Source organism: Hydra vulgaris, chromosome 15 (assembly GCF_038396675.1).
Source record: "Hydra vulgaris chromosome 15, alternate assembly HydraT2T_AEP".
Classification (NCBI taxonomy): Eukaryota; Metazoa; Cnidaria; class Hydrozoa; order Anthoathecata; family Hydridae; genus Hydra; species Hydra vulgaris.
The window spans coordinates 3244455-3262728 of record NC_088934.1 but is presented as its reverse complement, the minus strand read 5'-3'; the positions used below and the strand labels follow the sequence as shown (position 1 = coordinate 3262728).

The window sequence follows — 18274 nt, the reverse complement described above, 5'->3', positions numbered from 1 at the left end:
TATGTCAATTTGTGTGTTCTTCACACTCAAATTAATAAAAACTTTCATATAAAATGGAAAAAACAGATTTTAAACTTGAAATAACTAATTTTTTTCGACCTTTAATATGTTTGCAGACATATGACTGGTTAGAAATTAAACATATAACTTAAAACTTGTTTGAAAAAGTTGTTTTCTAAATTTAATGTTTTATCTTCATTGAGAGCAGCACCATTTTATACCAAAATATGGTTCATCAACTATAAAGCAAAATTTTATATCTAAACTTTAGTAATTTAAAAAAAAGTTAACTTTATTTGATTTTAGACAAATTAAAGCGCTCGGGGAAAAAAAAAAAATTAAAAAAAATTAATTATTTGGGCTAAAAAAATGCAGTCAAACATAACCTTTTTATAAAAACGCAAAATTCGTGTATTTTCCAGAACATGCATTAACGGCGTTGAGTAGTGGTTAAACCGGCCCTGTTTAAAACACATGATAATTCTTTGTATGCAACTAAAAACAAATTAGCTAATAATAACATTGCCCTTAATTCAAATTTAGGAATAGTATTTTTTAACAAAGGAGAAACTCTTGATTTAGAAGTAACTAGACAAGAATTCGCAATTCCCTCAGCGCAACTTCTCAAATAAATACCACACCCATACGCTTTTAGGCTCGCATCGCAAAAACCATATAACTCAAATTTAATATTTTGGATGCTGTCTTCACACTATACCATCTTGGAATACAAATAAAAGGTACTGAACCTAAATTATAAATAATATCGTTCCATTCAATTAAGATATCATCTTCTATAAGTGAATTTCAACTTAACTTTAACTTACAAATCGATTGAAATAATATCTTACAGCTTACAATAATAGGATTCACTAATCTCAAAAGATCATAAAAACTTGCAATGAATCTAAGAATGCTTCGTTTAGTAGGTCTATTGTCCACTAAATATAATAAATCTTGAAAGGAAAAAATAAAGTTATCTTCAATTTTATCCCATTTTAAACCAAGAACTTTGGATATGTCACTTGAGGTTGGATTGTCCTCTTTAATTAAACTATTAAGCTCCGTTGAATTTTACTCAAATTTTCTAAGATAAAAATTTCCTTCTCTTTACCACGATTTTGCTTTATTATAAAATATAAGTCCTTCGGATACAGAATCGAAACTTGCATTTAAATCATCAACATGTAAACATTGAATTAACTTCATGCTAAAATCAAGATCGTTCGCAGCATAATGTTTAGCGTGATTAATTAAGGTCGCAGATAATAAGAAAGGAGAAGAGGTTACGCCAAACAAAACTCGACACAATCGATAAACACTTAAATCAGCATTTTTTAAATTATTATTGTCTAAATCAAATAAATCTTTATACCATATAAATTTTACTAAGTCACAATACTTTTCAGCTAATGCAATGTTTAAAAATGCTTTCTCAATATCAGCAATTAAAGCGATTCGTTTTACACAAAAAAGTAAAAGCATACTATATTATGAAGTTTAAAGCAATGGTCATAAAAATAGACACTCATTTAAAGAAGAACCAGATGTGCAAGCATTTGCATCGAAAACTATACGAACCTTTAAAGTTAGTTTATCTTCACGTATTACAGGAAGGTGAGGTAGATAGTGAACGTCACCAATATTTGATTCAAAATTAGAGACTTTCTCAATAATGCCTTTAGATAATTGATCCTTAATAATATTATTGTAAGATGCAAATAAATCTCTATCGCTTGCAAGTTTTTTCTCTTATGCTAAAAACCTAGACTTGCATAAATTATAATTGTCGCCTATCACCGGATGATCTATTTTAAAAGGAAATTCAACCTCATACATGGCACCATTAAATTTAATATTTTTCTGAAAGTTCTTATCACTCTCACTAATTTTGGAATCATCCCATAATAAATTTAAGTCATTTTTAATTAAAATTTGTTCCCTATTCAAATCAGACGCAACCTTTAAAACATGAGATGATAAAACAGTTGAATTATCAATAGGATCCCTATAAACCATCATGGGCTTATTAAATATCCTAATTTAGATTTAATTGCTACGGGACCGGTAACTCCCCTTATAATTGAATTTTCCATAAATTTCCAATAAAAACGTGCACCTATTAAAATATCAACTGATAAATTTTCTTTAGAATTATTATGATCGGCTAATCTAAGACCCTTAAGATGTTTATAATTATTAGATGCCATATTAATATGCTGCCGACTTGAAGGGGAACATATATTCTTTACAAAACATACAACACTTATAAAATAACCATAAATACTTTTAATAGAAACTCTCACTTAATCTAAGACCTCCGAAATGCTACCGTGCCTAAATGATTTCATGTTAACTTCTTTACTATCAGTACGTTTTAGATTAAGTTTGGCACAAGTATCAATAGTTAAGCAGTTTAGCTGTAAACAATTGTCAAATAAAATTCGACATGTAGCAAATCTGGAATGATCTTGATTTTTATCAGTAGCTTATGCTTTTTGTAACAATCCTGTTTCAGCAGGTTGAAGAACAGATTAAGAAGCAGAAAGAAAGGATGTTCTCGCTACTAAAGTCAACTCGCCGTCTTTGTTATTATTATATTTATCTCTACTGTCACTGTCACAAATTGATACATGATGAAAACGATTGCATTTAATTTTGATAAAGACTTATTGCTAAAATGTTTATTAATAAGACAACGAAAACAACATTTTTTATTACTTAAAATCTTTTTTCTAGCCGTAATGTTAGTTACTAATTTACACTAATGCAATTTGTGGTTATTATTGCAAAATAAACACAGCTGTGAATAAGAGCCATTTCTCTTATGAATATAAGTTTTCTTATCGTATTAACTATTCGGATTATCACTCGAACGAAACGTACTGACAGTGGAAGGTAAAGTATTTGAGTCAGAAGAAATAATGTGTTCTCACGCTCTTCACTCAGATTTTAAAATATCGTACACATCTTTAATTTCCCAGGTTCCATCTTCATTTAGTTTACGACTTATAATTAAATTGAGCTCCTCGGGAAGCTTTTCAAGTATTATTGGGACAAGTAAAGACCCATACATCGAAGAATCAATACCAATATTTTCAAGACTACAAATCTGAATTTCAACAGTATCTACCCAGTCGGCATATCTAGTATTGTAAATACTCGGAGTATTGATCACGTATAACATTCCGCCGTTGATACCAGAAAAATACGCATTTAGTTTTAAGTTTCGAATTCGAGTTCAATACCACTTATTTATCAAAAATACGTATTATTTAATATTTGATCAAAATGGGATACGATATCGTACCCGATTTTAAACAAATATTAACATATAACGGAAAAACGAAAATCTTTGCTTTAAAGCGCATGCTTAAACTGAAATTGTGAAAGAAAAATTTTAATTAAAAAGTTTTCTCTTAAGAAATTTAGTAAAAAGTTTGTCTGGAATGAAAAGGAATAGTCAGGAATACATGAAAAGTTGTATGAAGAGATATCGTTCTGCTAAAGCAGTATCGCATATCTCCAATACAGTTACAGTACTTTTTTGTACTAAAAAAGATACTAAAACTTTATCATAAAAATATTTATTACTACTTTAAAAGAAGTAATAATAAAATAATATAAAATAATAAAATAAGCAAGGTATGAAATGATAGGATTTATAATATATTTGAATTATATTAATTTAGGACTTCATAAAACTTAATAAATTTAAAAGTAACTTTTAAATTTATTTAGTTTGAATTTAAGTCCTAAATTAATATAATTCAAATATATTATAAATCCTATCATTTCATACCTTGCTTATTTTATTATGTTGATTATTATTTTATTAACATTTCTGTTATGCTATTACCTTTTTTTTGTACTGTTTTAAAAAATTTAGAAAAATAAATTAAAATTTCGAGCCAACACTGACATTTTATTGTTGCTAAACGTTAAATTTTGTTATAGGGATTGCAGTTCTTCTATCTGTTTTTTGCTCTTTATTCAATAATTTGATTTAAATTAAATATAATTATAATTTGATATTTTATTACAACATATATGTTTTTATATATGAATATATATATGAATCTTTTTAAATATTTTCATGTTATTTTAAAATTTTTTGTTCGTGCAATTCAGGTTATATATGTTTATAGTTTGCATATATGTTTATATTATGTTCAAAGTTAAAAAGTTTTTGATAAATATATGTATGTAATAATATGTGTTATGTAATTGTTTTATAAATGTGTCATTAAAATAGTATAAAATGTATCTATTGTGTATATAAATATTATATGAGGTGTTTATATATGTAATATAAAGTTAAATAAATGTATTGTGTTTTATAGTTATTATATATGTTTATATTATGTTGTTTCCATGTTTTCAAAGTGTGCGACTTGGCAAACGTGTTGAGCAAGATTTTCCGTAAAGTTGTTTTTTATGTTACCAATGTTGTTACATTTGGCTTACCTTTATGTTGGTGTCTATTGTTAAAATTATAAGTGGTTTTATTATTGAAACTCACTGCTTTTAATCATTCACTAAAAGCGACTCAAGAAAAATCATTTTGCCGTATATACATTTTATTTATATCTCAATTTGAATTTTTAGAACCATGAAGTACCAACATGATTTGTTTTCTATAAGCTAACACGAAATAACAATATTTAACAACTACTACTCTCTTATCATGACATCTTATCTCTATCAGATATAATGATTTTCGATTCATATTTGATGTTTTTCTTTGTATTTACTTATCAATTACATTTTTTCATTTCAGATTTATCATATGATGGATTTATGTGATATAAAAGAAAAAATGTAAATTTTTATGAATTTTTCTAGGCTTTTCTAAATGTGTTTCTTATTCACATTTTATTTTACAAGCAAGGTCTGCAAGCAAATTTAAGTTGAAAATTTTTTTTGGCTTTTAAGGAGAATTGGCGTTATTCTTTGTTAAATTAATTTATTAATTTGTTTAAATATAGTAGTATTGACAAATAAATGTTTGTTTGTACTTGGTTTTTTACTTATCTGTTTTCAGATTCTTATAAACTAGGCAACCTAGCTAAGCAAGTTTTGTTTTATTTTTAGTGCTATTAGAAAGAGCTGAAAGTTATTTTTCAGAGTGATTGAAAAGAACTGAAGTGTTTTGTAGTTACTTCACATGGTGTAACTGATACTGGTTTGAGTAAGTTTACTATTTTGTTTTATTTATATTGGATATATTTTATATTTGATATATATTATATTAGATATATATTTTTTGTATTTAAAACTGACTGTAATTTGTTGACACGAAAGTTTATAAACTTAAATCTGCCTATATTTCAGTATATATATATATATATATATATATATATATATATATATATATATATATATATATATATATATATATATATATATATATATATATAATTACTTTAGAGTAAAATATACTGACTGGCATTGCTTCAATATTTTATACAAGATTGTGCATTTATTTTTTTTTTCCATTAAGGTAAAAACAATTTTGTGCATTGTAGATTCTTTGTTAAATTAAAAATAATTGATGTAAATAAATATTATTTATTATTTTTAATAAACGACTTATGTATATAAACATATAAAAAGATATAGATTTCAATAAATCTTAAGTTTAAATAAAGTCTTTGATTAGAAAAGATCACAATTTGTAAGATTCTTTTACGTTCATTCATTCAATTCTAACAATAGTAAGATTACTGGTAATACGTTTAATGATTGGAAATAGTAAAAAGACATGGGAAGTAATTAAAGAAATTACAGGGAAAAAACAATTACAAAAAAACACCACAATTCCATATAGATTAAAGCTAACTATGAACAAACAAATATTTGATAAGAAAGAAATAGCTGAAAACTTCAACAAATTTTTCATAAACATAGGTAAAAATATAGATTTCAATAAATCTTAAGTTTAAATGAAGTCTTTGATTAGAAAAGATCACAATTTGTAAGATTCTTTTATATTCATTTATTCAATTGTAACAGTAGTAAGATTACTGGTAATATGTTTAATGATAACAGTAAAATTGAAATAGATAGTATTAGGCTCAACAAAGTTATTAATGTAAAATGCTAATAGGCAACTTGAAAATAGTTGTCAAATGAAAAAAATAGATCTAGGCAAGAGGAAATTAGTTGTTGTTGAAATGTAAGAAATGTAACTGGGCGTGCAGAAAACTTACTTGACAGTATTCAGTGCCAAGCAGTGTTAATGTCTGTTAATTTGACTTTAGACACTTCAGAACAAAGCAAAGTATGAGTTTAACTATTTATAGTAACAATTAACACTTTTAAATCTAAATAGTTTTATTTTTTTTTATAATTTCTATCATAATTATGTTCTTTTTTTCTTTCTTTTTTTAGTTTGTCTTCCCTTTGTCATCTTTTGATTAGTTAGCTAACTGTTGAAACATGGTTTTAATTTTGTAAATTTAGTATGATGTGAAATTTACTCAATTAATCATTAGTCAACAGTTAGAGAGAAGCTGGAGCTTAATTAAGAAATGCTGGAAATTAGCTTTTAATCAAGGTAAAAATAATTTTGTTTACTGGTAACATAATAAAACCAATTAATACTATTTATTCCGTGTTTTTTTACTTTTGTTAACATGCTGCTTTGGAAACACTTTCCTTCTCACTCTCTCTCTCTCTCGCTCTCTTTCTCTCTCAATTAGATGAGAGGGAAATTTAATGAAACTTATATAATTACTGAGCTCTTACGTATTTCTTAATACCACAAATAATAATAACAAATAAACATAATAACAAATAATAATAATAAGAAATATTTTACGAGTTGCTTGCTATTCTATGATATTGTTGCTCAAATTGTTTAACTATAATTGTCCCTTGATTGTTCAAATATTGTAATAAATGAAATCTTTTTAGTCCAAGTATTTAAGTTAATAAAATATCTTATTAAGTTGTAGTGTTATTTGCCAGTGTTACTACATTGTGTTGTCTAGCCTTTTTATAATCTTTTTGAATTATTCTGTAGACACAAAATATATTTTTTCTGTTATTATTATCCTAATTCTACTACCAATAAAATGCATATAGTACTTTTGTAATTAAAAATTGTAATTTTTTTTTCGTTTCTCTTTTTAGGTATTTGCAGGCTTTACTTGACTTTCCTTTTCTGGTACCTGTGTTGCGACAGATTTTAAAAAGAACTCAACTGATGTTAATGCGGTCTTTATGTCGTTAACTATAAGCAATGACGTTGCTGATAGGGACTCAAAGTTAAAATATTTATAGATAAATTTGTATTTAATTTTTTAGATAATATATCAAAGTTACTAATGTGTTTTTATTGTTATTAATGATTTAATAACTCATAACCCGTATTACGGGTTGCTTACTGCTAGTCATTATCATTATGTTATGAATTCATAATAGTTAATAAAATTGTATTGAATATTCTCTGGTTATCGCGTTTTATACGTGTTTAAATGCGAGTTTGATACTCATTAGGCGTCGTATTGTATACCTGTCTTTATACGCATCTGATGTCTATTTTTAATGCGCGTTCGACACGATAAAATGGCTTACATATATGCGTAAATACCGCGTATTCTGGAAAGTTTTGAATGCGCATGTAATACCAGGAAAATTTCGTATTGAATATTCTCTAGTTATCGTGTTTTATACGTGTTTACAAGAGTTTCAAATGCGAGTTTGATACTCAGTAGGCGTCGCATTGTATATCTGTCTTTATACGCATCTAATGCGTATTTTTAATGCGTGTTCGACACGAGAAAATGGCTAACATACATACCACAACGATACGTATTTAAATAAGTTTCTAATGCGCATTTACAACTAAATTTGCCGACTGGGTAAATGATTTCGCAAAGAATTTACATTTTTAATATTGTTAACTGTCAATTGTTTATTCAAAAATCTTTGTTTTAAAATATCTAAAGCTATAATATAATTGTCGTTAGAAAGCGACAGACCATTAATTGCAGAAAAAGCTTCCCAGTCGGCAAATTTAGCTGTAAATGCGCATTAGAAACTCGTTTAAATACGTATCGATGTGGTATGTATGTTAGCCATTCTATCGTGTCAAACACGCATTAGAAATACGCATTAGATGCGCATAAAGACAGGTATACAATACGACGCCTACTGAGTATCAGATTCGCATTTGAAACTCTTGTAAACACGTATAAAACACGATAACTAGAGAATATTCAATACGAAATTTTCCTGGTATTACATGCGCATTTAAAACTTTCCAGAATACGCATATATGTTAGCCATTTTATCGTGTCAAACGCGCATTAAAAATAGACATCAGATGCGTATAAAGACAGGTATACAGTACGACGCCTAATGAGTATCAAACTCGCATTTACACACGTATAAAACGCGATAACCAGAGAATATTCAATACAATTTTATTAACTATTATGAATTCATAACATAATGATAATGACTAGCAGTAAGCAACCCGTAATACGGGTTATGAGTTATTAAATCATTAATAACAAAAAAAAAACATTTTTAACTTGATATATTATCTAAAATATTAAATACAAATTTATCTATAAATATTTTAACTTTGACTCCGTATCAGCAACGTCATTGCTTATAGGTAACGACATAAAGACCGTGTTAACATTAGTTGAGTTCTTTTTAAAATCTGTCACAATACAATTACCAGAAAAGGAAAGTCAAGTAAAGCCTGCAAATATCTAAAAAAAGACATGAAAAATAAATTACAATTTTTAATTACAAAATAATACTATTTGCATTTTATTGTTAGTAGAATTAGGATAATAATAACAGAAAATATAATATATATCTTTTTTAATTATTCTGTAGACAGAATATATTATATTTTGTCTACAGAATAATTAAAAAAGATTATAAAAAGGCTAGACAACACAATGTATACATTGTTACTATAGTAACGCTGGCAAATAACACCACAACTTAATAAGATATTTTATTAACTTAAATACTTGGACTAAAAAGATTTTATTTATTACAATATTTGAACAATCAAGGGACAATTATAGTTAAACAATTTGAGCAACTATATCATAAAATAGCAAGTAACTCGTAAAATATTTCTTATAAATGGTCATTATCATTTGTGGTATTAAGAAATACGTAAGAGCTCAGTAATTACATAAGTTTTATTAAATCTCCCTCTTATCTAAGAGAGAGAGAGATAGAAAGTGTTTCCAAAGCAGCATGTTAACAAATGTAAAAAAGCACGGAATAAATACTAGTAACTGGTTTTATTATGTTACCAGTAAACATTATTTTTACCTTGATTAAAAGCTAATTTCCAGCATTTCTTAATTAAGCACCAGCTTCTTTCTAACTGTTGACTAATGATTAATAGAGTAAATTTCACATCATACTAAACTTACAAAATTAAAACCATGTTTCAACAGTTAGCTTACTAATCAAAAGATGACAAAGGGAAGACAAACTAAAAATAAAAATGAAACTAGTAAATCAAAAAAAAATTCTTTTTTCAAATCCATGCTTTATGCAAGCAGAATTCTATTGGGCCTAGAAATTCTTTTTTTGTTATCTTTTGTAGAAGGAAAAATTACTGTTTTTTTTTTAAAAAAATTTAAAAATTACTGTTTTTACTAAATTTTTGTTTTTTAACTTAATAACTTAAGACTTAAAAAACAATAGGTTTTGAATCGCTGCGCTTTAATGTCTTCGAAACTGCAAATAATTTGCAAATCAATGATTTTTGTGACGTAATACGCAATTCATATCAAATAAATAAAATGTATGGGGAAATACAAATTAAATTTTTGTTAACTTAATTAACTTTTTTTGGTCAAACTTTTCCATTTCCTTGTATTGTCATCGAAAATGATTAAGTGTGCAAAATTGGTTGAGAAAAAAGCTTTCAAAAATTGATTTCAAATTTTGTGGCACACAAACATATATAGAAAGTAACCTTATATAAAGCATGGAAAAAAGAGCATAATTATAAAATTATTAAAAAAAAAAAATTATTTATATTTAAAAGTGTTCATTGTTACTATAATTAGTTAAACTCATACTTTGCTTTGTTCTGAAGTGTCTAAAGTAAAATCAAATTAACAGGCATTAACACTGTTTGACACTGAATTCTGTCAAGTAAGTTTTCTGCATGCCGAGTTGCATTTCTTACATTTCAACAACAATTAATTTCCTCCTGCCTAAATCTACTTTTTTCATTTGACAACTATTTTCAAGTTGCCTATTAGCACTTTACATTAATAACTTCGTTGAGCCTAATACTATCTATTTCAATTTCACTGTTATCATTAAACATATTACCAGTAATCTTACTATTGTTACAATTGAAAAAAAGAATCTTACAAATTGCGATCTTTTCTAATCAAAGATATTATTTAAACTTAAGATTTATTGAAATCCATATCTTTTTATATGTTTATATACATAAGTCATTTATCAAAAATATTAAAAAATATTTATTTACATCAATTATTTTTAATTTAACAAAGAGTCTACAATGCACAAAATTATTTTTACCCTAAAGAACAAAAATAATAAACGTACAATCTTGTATAAAAAATTGAAGCAATGTCAATCAGTATATTTTACTCTAAAGTAATTATATATAAAAACACTTCAGTTCTTTTCAATCACTCTAAAAAATAACTTTCAGCTCTTTCCAATAGCACTAAAAATAAAACAAAACTTGCTTAGCTGAGTTGCCTAGTTTATAAGAACCTGAAAACAGATAAGTAAAAAACCAAGAACAAACAAAGATTTATTTGTTAGAACTACTATATTTAAACAAATTAAATTAAACAAAGAATAACGCCAATTCTCCTTAAAAGCTAAAAAAAAATTTCAGCTCGAATTTGCTTGCAGACCTTGCCTGTAAAACTATGTTAATAAGAAACACATTTAGAAAAGCCTAGAAAAAATTAATAAAAATTTACATACATTTGTTCTTTTATATCGCATAAATCCATCATATGATAAATCTGAAATGAAAAAATGTAATGGATAAGTAAATACAAAGAAAAACATCATATAAGAATCAAAAATCAATATATCTGATAGAGAAAAGATGTCATGATAAGAGAGTAGTAGTTGTTAAATATTGTTATTTCATGTTAGCTTTTAGAAAACAAATCATGTTGGTACTTCATGGTTCTAAAAATTCAAATTGAGATATAAACAAAATGTATATACAGCAAAATGATTTTTCTTGAGTGGCTTTTAGCGAATGATTAAAAGCAGCGAGTTCCAATAATAAAACCAATTATAATTTTTAACAATAGACACCAACATAAGGTAAGCCAAATGTAACAACATTAGTAACATAAATAACAACTTTACGCAAAATCTTGCTCAACATGTTTGCCAAGTCACTCACTTTGAAAACATAGAAACAACATAATATAAACATATATAATAACTATAAAACACAATACATTTATTTAACTTTATATAACATATATAAACACCTCATATAATATTTATATACATATAGATATATACAATAGATACATTTTATACTATCAGGTAACCAAAAAAGTTCATGCGGTTTTTCCGTATATAATAAAAACACACAAAACGACAAAAGTAAGTACATTTATTCATCAAAATAGTCACCATTGTGGAGATTGGGCTTGGGTGTCTTTGGGATGGGGTCATCGGGGGACAACCAATGGTAGCAACGCTTGGTATTGTTGTACACAATCCATTTTTCGTCGCATGTCAATAAACGATCAAGAAAAGGCTCAACATTGTGGCGTGATAAGAGTGATGTGCAGATCGTAAGCCATTGCTTCTTGTTGTCGATCGACAATTTGTGCGGAACCCACCGACTCAGCTTCCACGCTTTCCCAATCGCATGCAGATGCAGGCGGATGGTTTCAACACTCACAGCAATCCTCACTGCAAGTTCTTGGCAAGTTTGGCTGGAGTCAGACTCGACAGCGTCCTTCAGTTCATCCTCATCAACCAACAATGGGCGTCCAGAACGCGGCAGGTCTTCGATGGACTCATCTCCCGAAGAGAATCGCTGAAACCACTTCTGTGCTGTGGGTTCACTTACTGTACCTTCTCCAAATGCTGTGCAGATGTTTTTGGCCGCTTGTGTTGCATTCCTTCCAAGTTTGAACTCGTAAAGTAAGCAAGATCGAATAATCGTTGGTTGGGTTGCCATCCTTTCTTTACACAAAACCTTTCCTGTAAGCTCGTTACAAGCTTACACTATATATGCAGCAACTGCGCGTGACACACGCGTTCTATTACGCAACAAAGCTACTTGCCTTGTGCGATGTGGGTGTTGTAAAAAATCCTAAAAACAATTCAATTACCAAAAACTGCACGAACTTTTTTGGTTACCTAATATTTTAATAACACATTTATAGAACAATTACATAACACATATTACCACATACATATATTTATCAAAAAAATTTTAACTTTGAACATAATATAAACATATATGTAAACTATAAACATATATAACTTGAATTGCGCGAACAAAAAATTTAAAAATAACATGAAAAAAGCTAAAAAGATTCATATATATATTCATATATAAAAACATATATCTCGTAATAAAATATCAAATTATAATCATATTTAATTTAAATCAAATACTTATTGAATAAAGAGCAAAATACAGATAGAAGAACTGCAATCCTTATAACAAAATTTAACGTTTAGCAACAATGAAATGTCAGTGTTGACTCGAAAGTTTAATTTATTTATCTAAATTTTCTAAAACAGAACAAAAAAAAGGTAATAGCATAACAGAAATGTCAATAAAATAGTAATCAACGGAATAAAATAAGCAAGGTATAAAATGATAGGATTTAACGTATATTTGAATTATATTAATTTAGGACTTCATAAAACTAAATAAATTTAAAAGTAGTAATAAATATTTTTATGATAAAGTTTTAGTAACTTTTTTAGTACAAAAAAGTACTGTAACTGTATTGGAGATATGCGATACTGCTTTAGCAGAACGATATCTCTTCATACAACTTTTCATGTATTCCTGACTATTCCTTTTCATTCCAGATGGTTAGCAGACGTTAACATAACTCCAAAGTAGGTCGATTTTTTCGGCGGCCGTTTACTTTTTTATTAGTTCGAGTTCTAGTTCGGATTCAAAAGGTTAGCAGACGTTAACATAACTCCAAAGTAGGTCGATGTTTTCGCTTACCGTATTTTTTTTTATTTTTTTACTTTGCCGCATTTACAAATTTTATTCTATTTTACCGCATTAATAAGTAAAACAAAGGTGGCTTGACTCATACTGTTCGCGTTTATGACAAATAATATTTAAATTAAAATGTGAAATATATATATTTATTAATTAATTTTTTTTTTGGGTAATGTTTAATGTTTAGAGTAGTTTTTTTTTTAATTTTTCGGAGTCCAGTTGAACAAACCCACAAGCTGTTTCATGGTATAATTTCAAACCACACACAAACGATAAATTCTGCCCTGCTTTATTATTTCGGCTACTTCTATGAAAATAACTAGCTTGTCTAGTGTTATGTTAATATAACTCACAATTTTTTAAATAGAACTGTTTAAAAATATCATTTTAAGTTGATGTAACATTGTGAATTAAACATAGTGATTTAAAAATTATTTAGTTTTTTTCACTGATCAATCCAAGCAATTTTAACATTTTTGTTTTGTGAGTTGATCTGGAAGTTGTTGCTCTTGCTGAACAGCGTTGGGAGCTGAGGTGGTACTCATTTCTTCCTGCAGCATAGTATCCTGAGATGAATCATTTTCTCTTATAGCACTGCATAAGGAACTAACATGGTATCTGTTTTTTCTTCTACCATAGCATCATGCAGAGATGCAGTATCAGTAGCTGAAGATAAAGCAGTCTCATCCAGAGTACCTTCTTACTTTCTGTACAAAGTAAAACATGCTCCGCTGTCTCTTCATTTTCAGAATTTATTCTAAGGAATAACCAAAAATACAACATGTACAAGTTTAAGACTCTTTCACATGTGGCGATCATAATGTCCATCAAATGCTATCTAACATTGTTAGTTTTGGATCTCATGTCAATTTAAACTATTATTTATAACATAATAACTTATTTTATTAAAGTTGTCTTCAATATTTCAATGTAATATCTAATATTTGTAATTTTAAGAGATTATTTGTGTTTTGTCTTCGTCAGGGAAGCCATTTTTGTTATGTGACAACTCCGAATAATTAAATATTGCGAGAGCGCTATATTTCGTTACGTTTTCCAAGGATTTAGTAACCGGTTCGCAGAGTATGTTACTGTCCAGGAACCGGTTCTTGCGAACCAGTGCGAACTAGCTGAATCCCACCACTGTTTTCATCTTACCATAAAATGAAAAGGAAATAACTCGGATTTGAGTTAAGCCAGGATTATATTCTTTTACTATTAGCTAAAAAATTTATTCTTAAATTTTTTTGTATTTGGTAATTTGATAATTTTAATTTTGATATGGAAACCATTTTTTAATGTTAACAATAAGCCAAACTATTCTTACCTTTGGTTGATTTTTTTTTTCTTTCCTAAACTGTTAGTTAATGATCAATAGAGTAAATTTCAGGTCTTGAAAATTACTAAATTAAAACCATCTTGTAACAGTATCCAACAAACTGTTTCTCAACAGTATCCACACTAAAATGAAATGTTGGTAAATATAAAGAGATATTCAACAGAAAAAAAAAATAAAGGTTTGATTAATTAAAAGAAATTTACTGTGAATTTTTGTGTTTATAGTGCTGTATCCCCAATTACTAACTAATATGTAGCTGTAATTTTTTTTTAGCTTGTCTGAAAAAGTAGTTTAAAAATTGTTAATCTGGTCAATGAATCTTCTTTAGCCAAAGGAGATTATGCAATTAAAACAAATATTATAATATATACACGTAGGTATCTTCACATTCAGAAGAGTATCATATAGATTTGTATTATAATGAAAAAATTATTTACATAAAAAACTTAACTTGCTTTAGTTACTCTGTAACAAACACATAAATGTTCAGATAAAACAATGTTCAGATAAAACAATGTTCAGATAAAACAATGTTTTTAAATATATGTGGCTATGAAAATAACCTTTTTTTTTTATTGTTTTTTAATAGGGTATATTGCCATTTGATTGTTTTTGGTTTATTTGTGCTGGAAGTACCTTTGTGGTTTAAATCGTTGACATATTGCATGGTCTTTGGGGAAAATTCAATAGTATTTTCTGTTTGCACACTTTAGTTGTTTTAGTTTTGTTTCTGTTGTTTTTATTTGAATTTTAATTTATAGTGCTTAGTTTTTTACTTACCATACCACTGGAATAGGCGTAAGTCGCGGGGTAAAGCATAAGTGGCGATGACGTTTGTCTGACGGGATAAACTAATGATAAGTGCTGATCCTCATCGAAACGCCAGTAATAATAGACGCGACTCTGAGGAGATGTTTATTACTTAATCACTACACAAATTATGTTTACACATTGGCATTAATGTTTTTTTTCCATTCTGAGGCCTTTTATTATTGTTTGCATACTTTTTATTTTTTAATATTTTTTGTTTTATTTATTTTATGTTTGGTGATATATTTTTTGTTTATCTTAGTTCATATTTGTATTTATATAACAATTTATTTTTTATTATTATTGTTAGTACTGTTTAGGTGCATTGTCTGTCTTATTTTAAATATTCCTCTATTAATCTTTATTTTTGTCTTGACAACTGTCAAAATATGCTTTTTTTAAAAATAATTGTCCTTTATTCTAATGTACTTCATTTCTTCCCTCAGGCGTTCACTGCTCGTGAGTGACCATTCAGCAAATTTTATATATGTCAGAATTATATATATGCCAAAGTTTATAAATAATGTTAACTCTTTAACAAGTCAATTAAATTTTATAGACCTTAAGCATTTAACCAAAATAAAAAGCTTTAAAGTGCATAAATTTTTTAACTATGTTTTCACGAACTATATTTCAAAAAGATAACATGCTTTTTATAACTGTAACTATTTTTACTTATATACAATTTTTAAGTATCTGAAACATTAGATGTTAAGACAATATAAAGAAACATGTCTTAAGCCACTAATGTAGTTAACAATAACTGTTTTCACTAATGTAGTTATTCAGATATGTAGCTATAAAAATAACTGTTTAAGAATTTTCTAAGTGCTAAATGTAAATAAATCACTGCATTTGTTGGAATGATATCTCCCAACATCAAATTCTATTCCTTCATTGTTTGCGTTGTGGATTTTTTTTGTTGACGATGTTTTTTGGTGTTTGTATTTTTAAAGATAAATTAAATGTAGAAGCATTTAATTAACGTCATCAAAGTCTTTTGATAAAACATCCTTCAGTACAACTCTGAGCATTGAGTAACACACCATATAAGTACTATCTAGGGTGATTTTTGGTCCAAGAATGTGAATTGCTGTCCCAGGCAGCATGGCGGCTCTCGGCGGCCCTGTTAGTAACCTTCCTTTATGTATGTATGTTTTTTTTTCTAATATTTTTAATTTTTATAATTTTAATACCTGTTTTATTTATAACTTCAATTATACATTAATCTTGACTCTTCATTGAAACATCTTTCCCAAACGAAATAAAAAAGTAAGACAGACAATGCAATAGAATAAACCATGCCTTATAACACATTTTTAAAATTTTATCAAGCTGTTGCAAACATTAACTTTTATCATTTAAATAACAGTTTTTTTTAAGCACCATATATCTGAAAGGCATATAAATTAGTTGTAGTTGTAAAAAGTAGTTGTAGCATGTTTTTTTTCCATTCTGAGGCCTTTCATTATTGTTTGCATACTTTTTATTTTTTAATATTTTTTGTTTTATTTATTTTATGTTTGGTGATATATTTTTTGTTTATCTTAGTTCATATTAGTATTTATATAGCAATTTATTTTTTATTATTATTGTTAGTACTGTTTAGGTGTTTTTTTTTTCTAATATTTTTAATTTTTATAATTTTTAATATCTGTTTTATTTATAACTTCAATTATACATTAATCTTGACTCTTCATTGAAACATTTTTCCCAAACGAAATAAAAAAGTATGACAGACAATGCAATAAAATAAACCATGCCTTATAACACATTTTTAAAATTTTATCAAGCTGTTGCAAACATTAACTTTTATCATTTAAATAACATTTTTTGGAAAATTAGGGAATCATTGAAAATATGATTTTTGACAAATTTTTAGCATATTTGCTCTAATTTTAGCTGGGTATTTAATTTGTTTGCAAAAATTCCCTCAAAATGACTACCCCTATTATATATATACAAACAAATTAAAGTATTTATTAACCTAGTAGAAGTTTTTAGCATAAACCTAGAGAAATTTACGAATTTAAACTTAATGGTTAATTTGAATTAATATTCTTTCTTTTTTCTTTTTTAAGTACATTTGTTTTATATTTCCTTGTGCACAAATATTATTTTTATAATCAAAAATTAGTTTTCATTCCCTTCATATATTTAAGATTGAGATTTTATTATGAGCTGGGCAGAAAGATAATTTTTATGCATTTTATATCCAAGTTTTGAGCATTTAGTGGAATACTTACTTTACTTTTATCTTTTAAGCAAATCAGACAAATAGCCAAAACCCAACCATACCCAAATTTGTAAAACACTATTTCTATATACAGAACATTAAACATAGAAACATTCTAATATTAGGGTGTGTCTATATTTAATGTTCTGTACATTTTTTTCAATTTCAAAGATGGCAAAGTTACTTTTGAAAAAATGTTTGTTTTTTCCAACCCTGGAATCTTGAATATAATCCATTTTATGGGAAATATGCCTTTCAGATATAAGGGATATTCAGGGTGCCTAAAAAAAACTGTTATTTAAATGATAAAAGTTAATGTTTGCAACAGCTTGATAAAATTTTAAAAATGTGTTATAAGGCATGGTTTATTCTATTGCATTGTCTGTCATACTTTTTTATTTTGTTTGGGAAAGTTGTTTCAATGAAGAGTCAAGATTAATGTATAATTGAAGTTATAAATAAAACAGATATTAAAATTATAAAAATTAAAAATATTAGAAAAAAAAACATACATACATAAAGGAAGGTTACTAACAGGGCCGCTGAGAGCCGTCATGCTGCCTGGGACAGCAACCCAGATTGGCACCCTTGTTTATGAAAATTTTCCGATATTATAGATGAAGGAAACTTTTTTTTTAGGTACTTTTTTTTATTTGGCGCCCATTAGATATCTGCT

At 27.1% G+C, this 18274-nt stretch overlaps 2 protein-coding genes and 1 long non-coding RNA gene across 3 annotated transcripts; 1 reads left to right on the top strand and 2 right to left on the bottom strand.

Moving 5' to 3' along the window:
- Positions 1-1110: 1110 nt before the first annotated feature.
- On the bottom strand, positions 1111-1485 carry LOC136091680 (uncharacterized). The gene has a single exon (XM_065819388.1). The coding sequence runs from the start codon at positions 1483-1485 to the stop codon at positions 1111-1113; it is 375 nt and encodes a 124-aa protein (XP_065675460.1).
- A 4120-nt stretch (positions 1486-5605) lies between these two features.
- Positions 5606-7332, top strand: LOC136091658 (uncharacterized). The gene is made up of 2 exons (XR_010644164.1): positions 5606-6559; positions 7138-7332. It is a non-coding gene; the product is annotated as an uncharacterized LOC136091658 (long non-coding RNA).
- Positions 7333-11623: 4291 nt separating this feature from the next.
- Positions 11624-12199, bottom strand: LOC136091679 (histone-lysine N-methyltransferase SETMAR-like). The gene has a single exon (XM_065819387.1). The coding sequence runs from the start codon at positions 12197-12199 to the stop codon at positions 11624-11626; it is 576 nt and encodes a 191-aa protein (XP_065675459.1).
- Positions 12200-18274: the final 6075 nt, after the last annotated feature.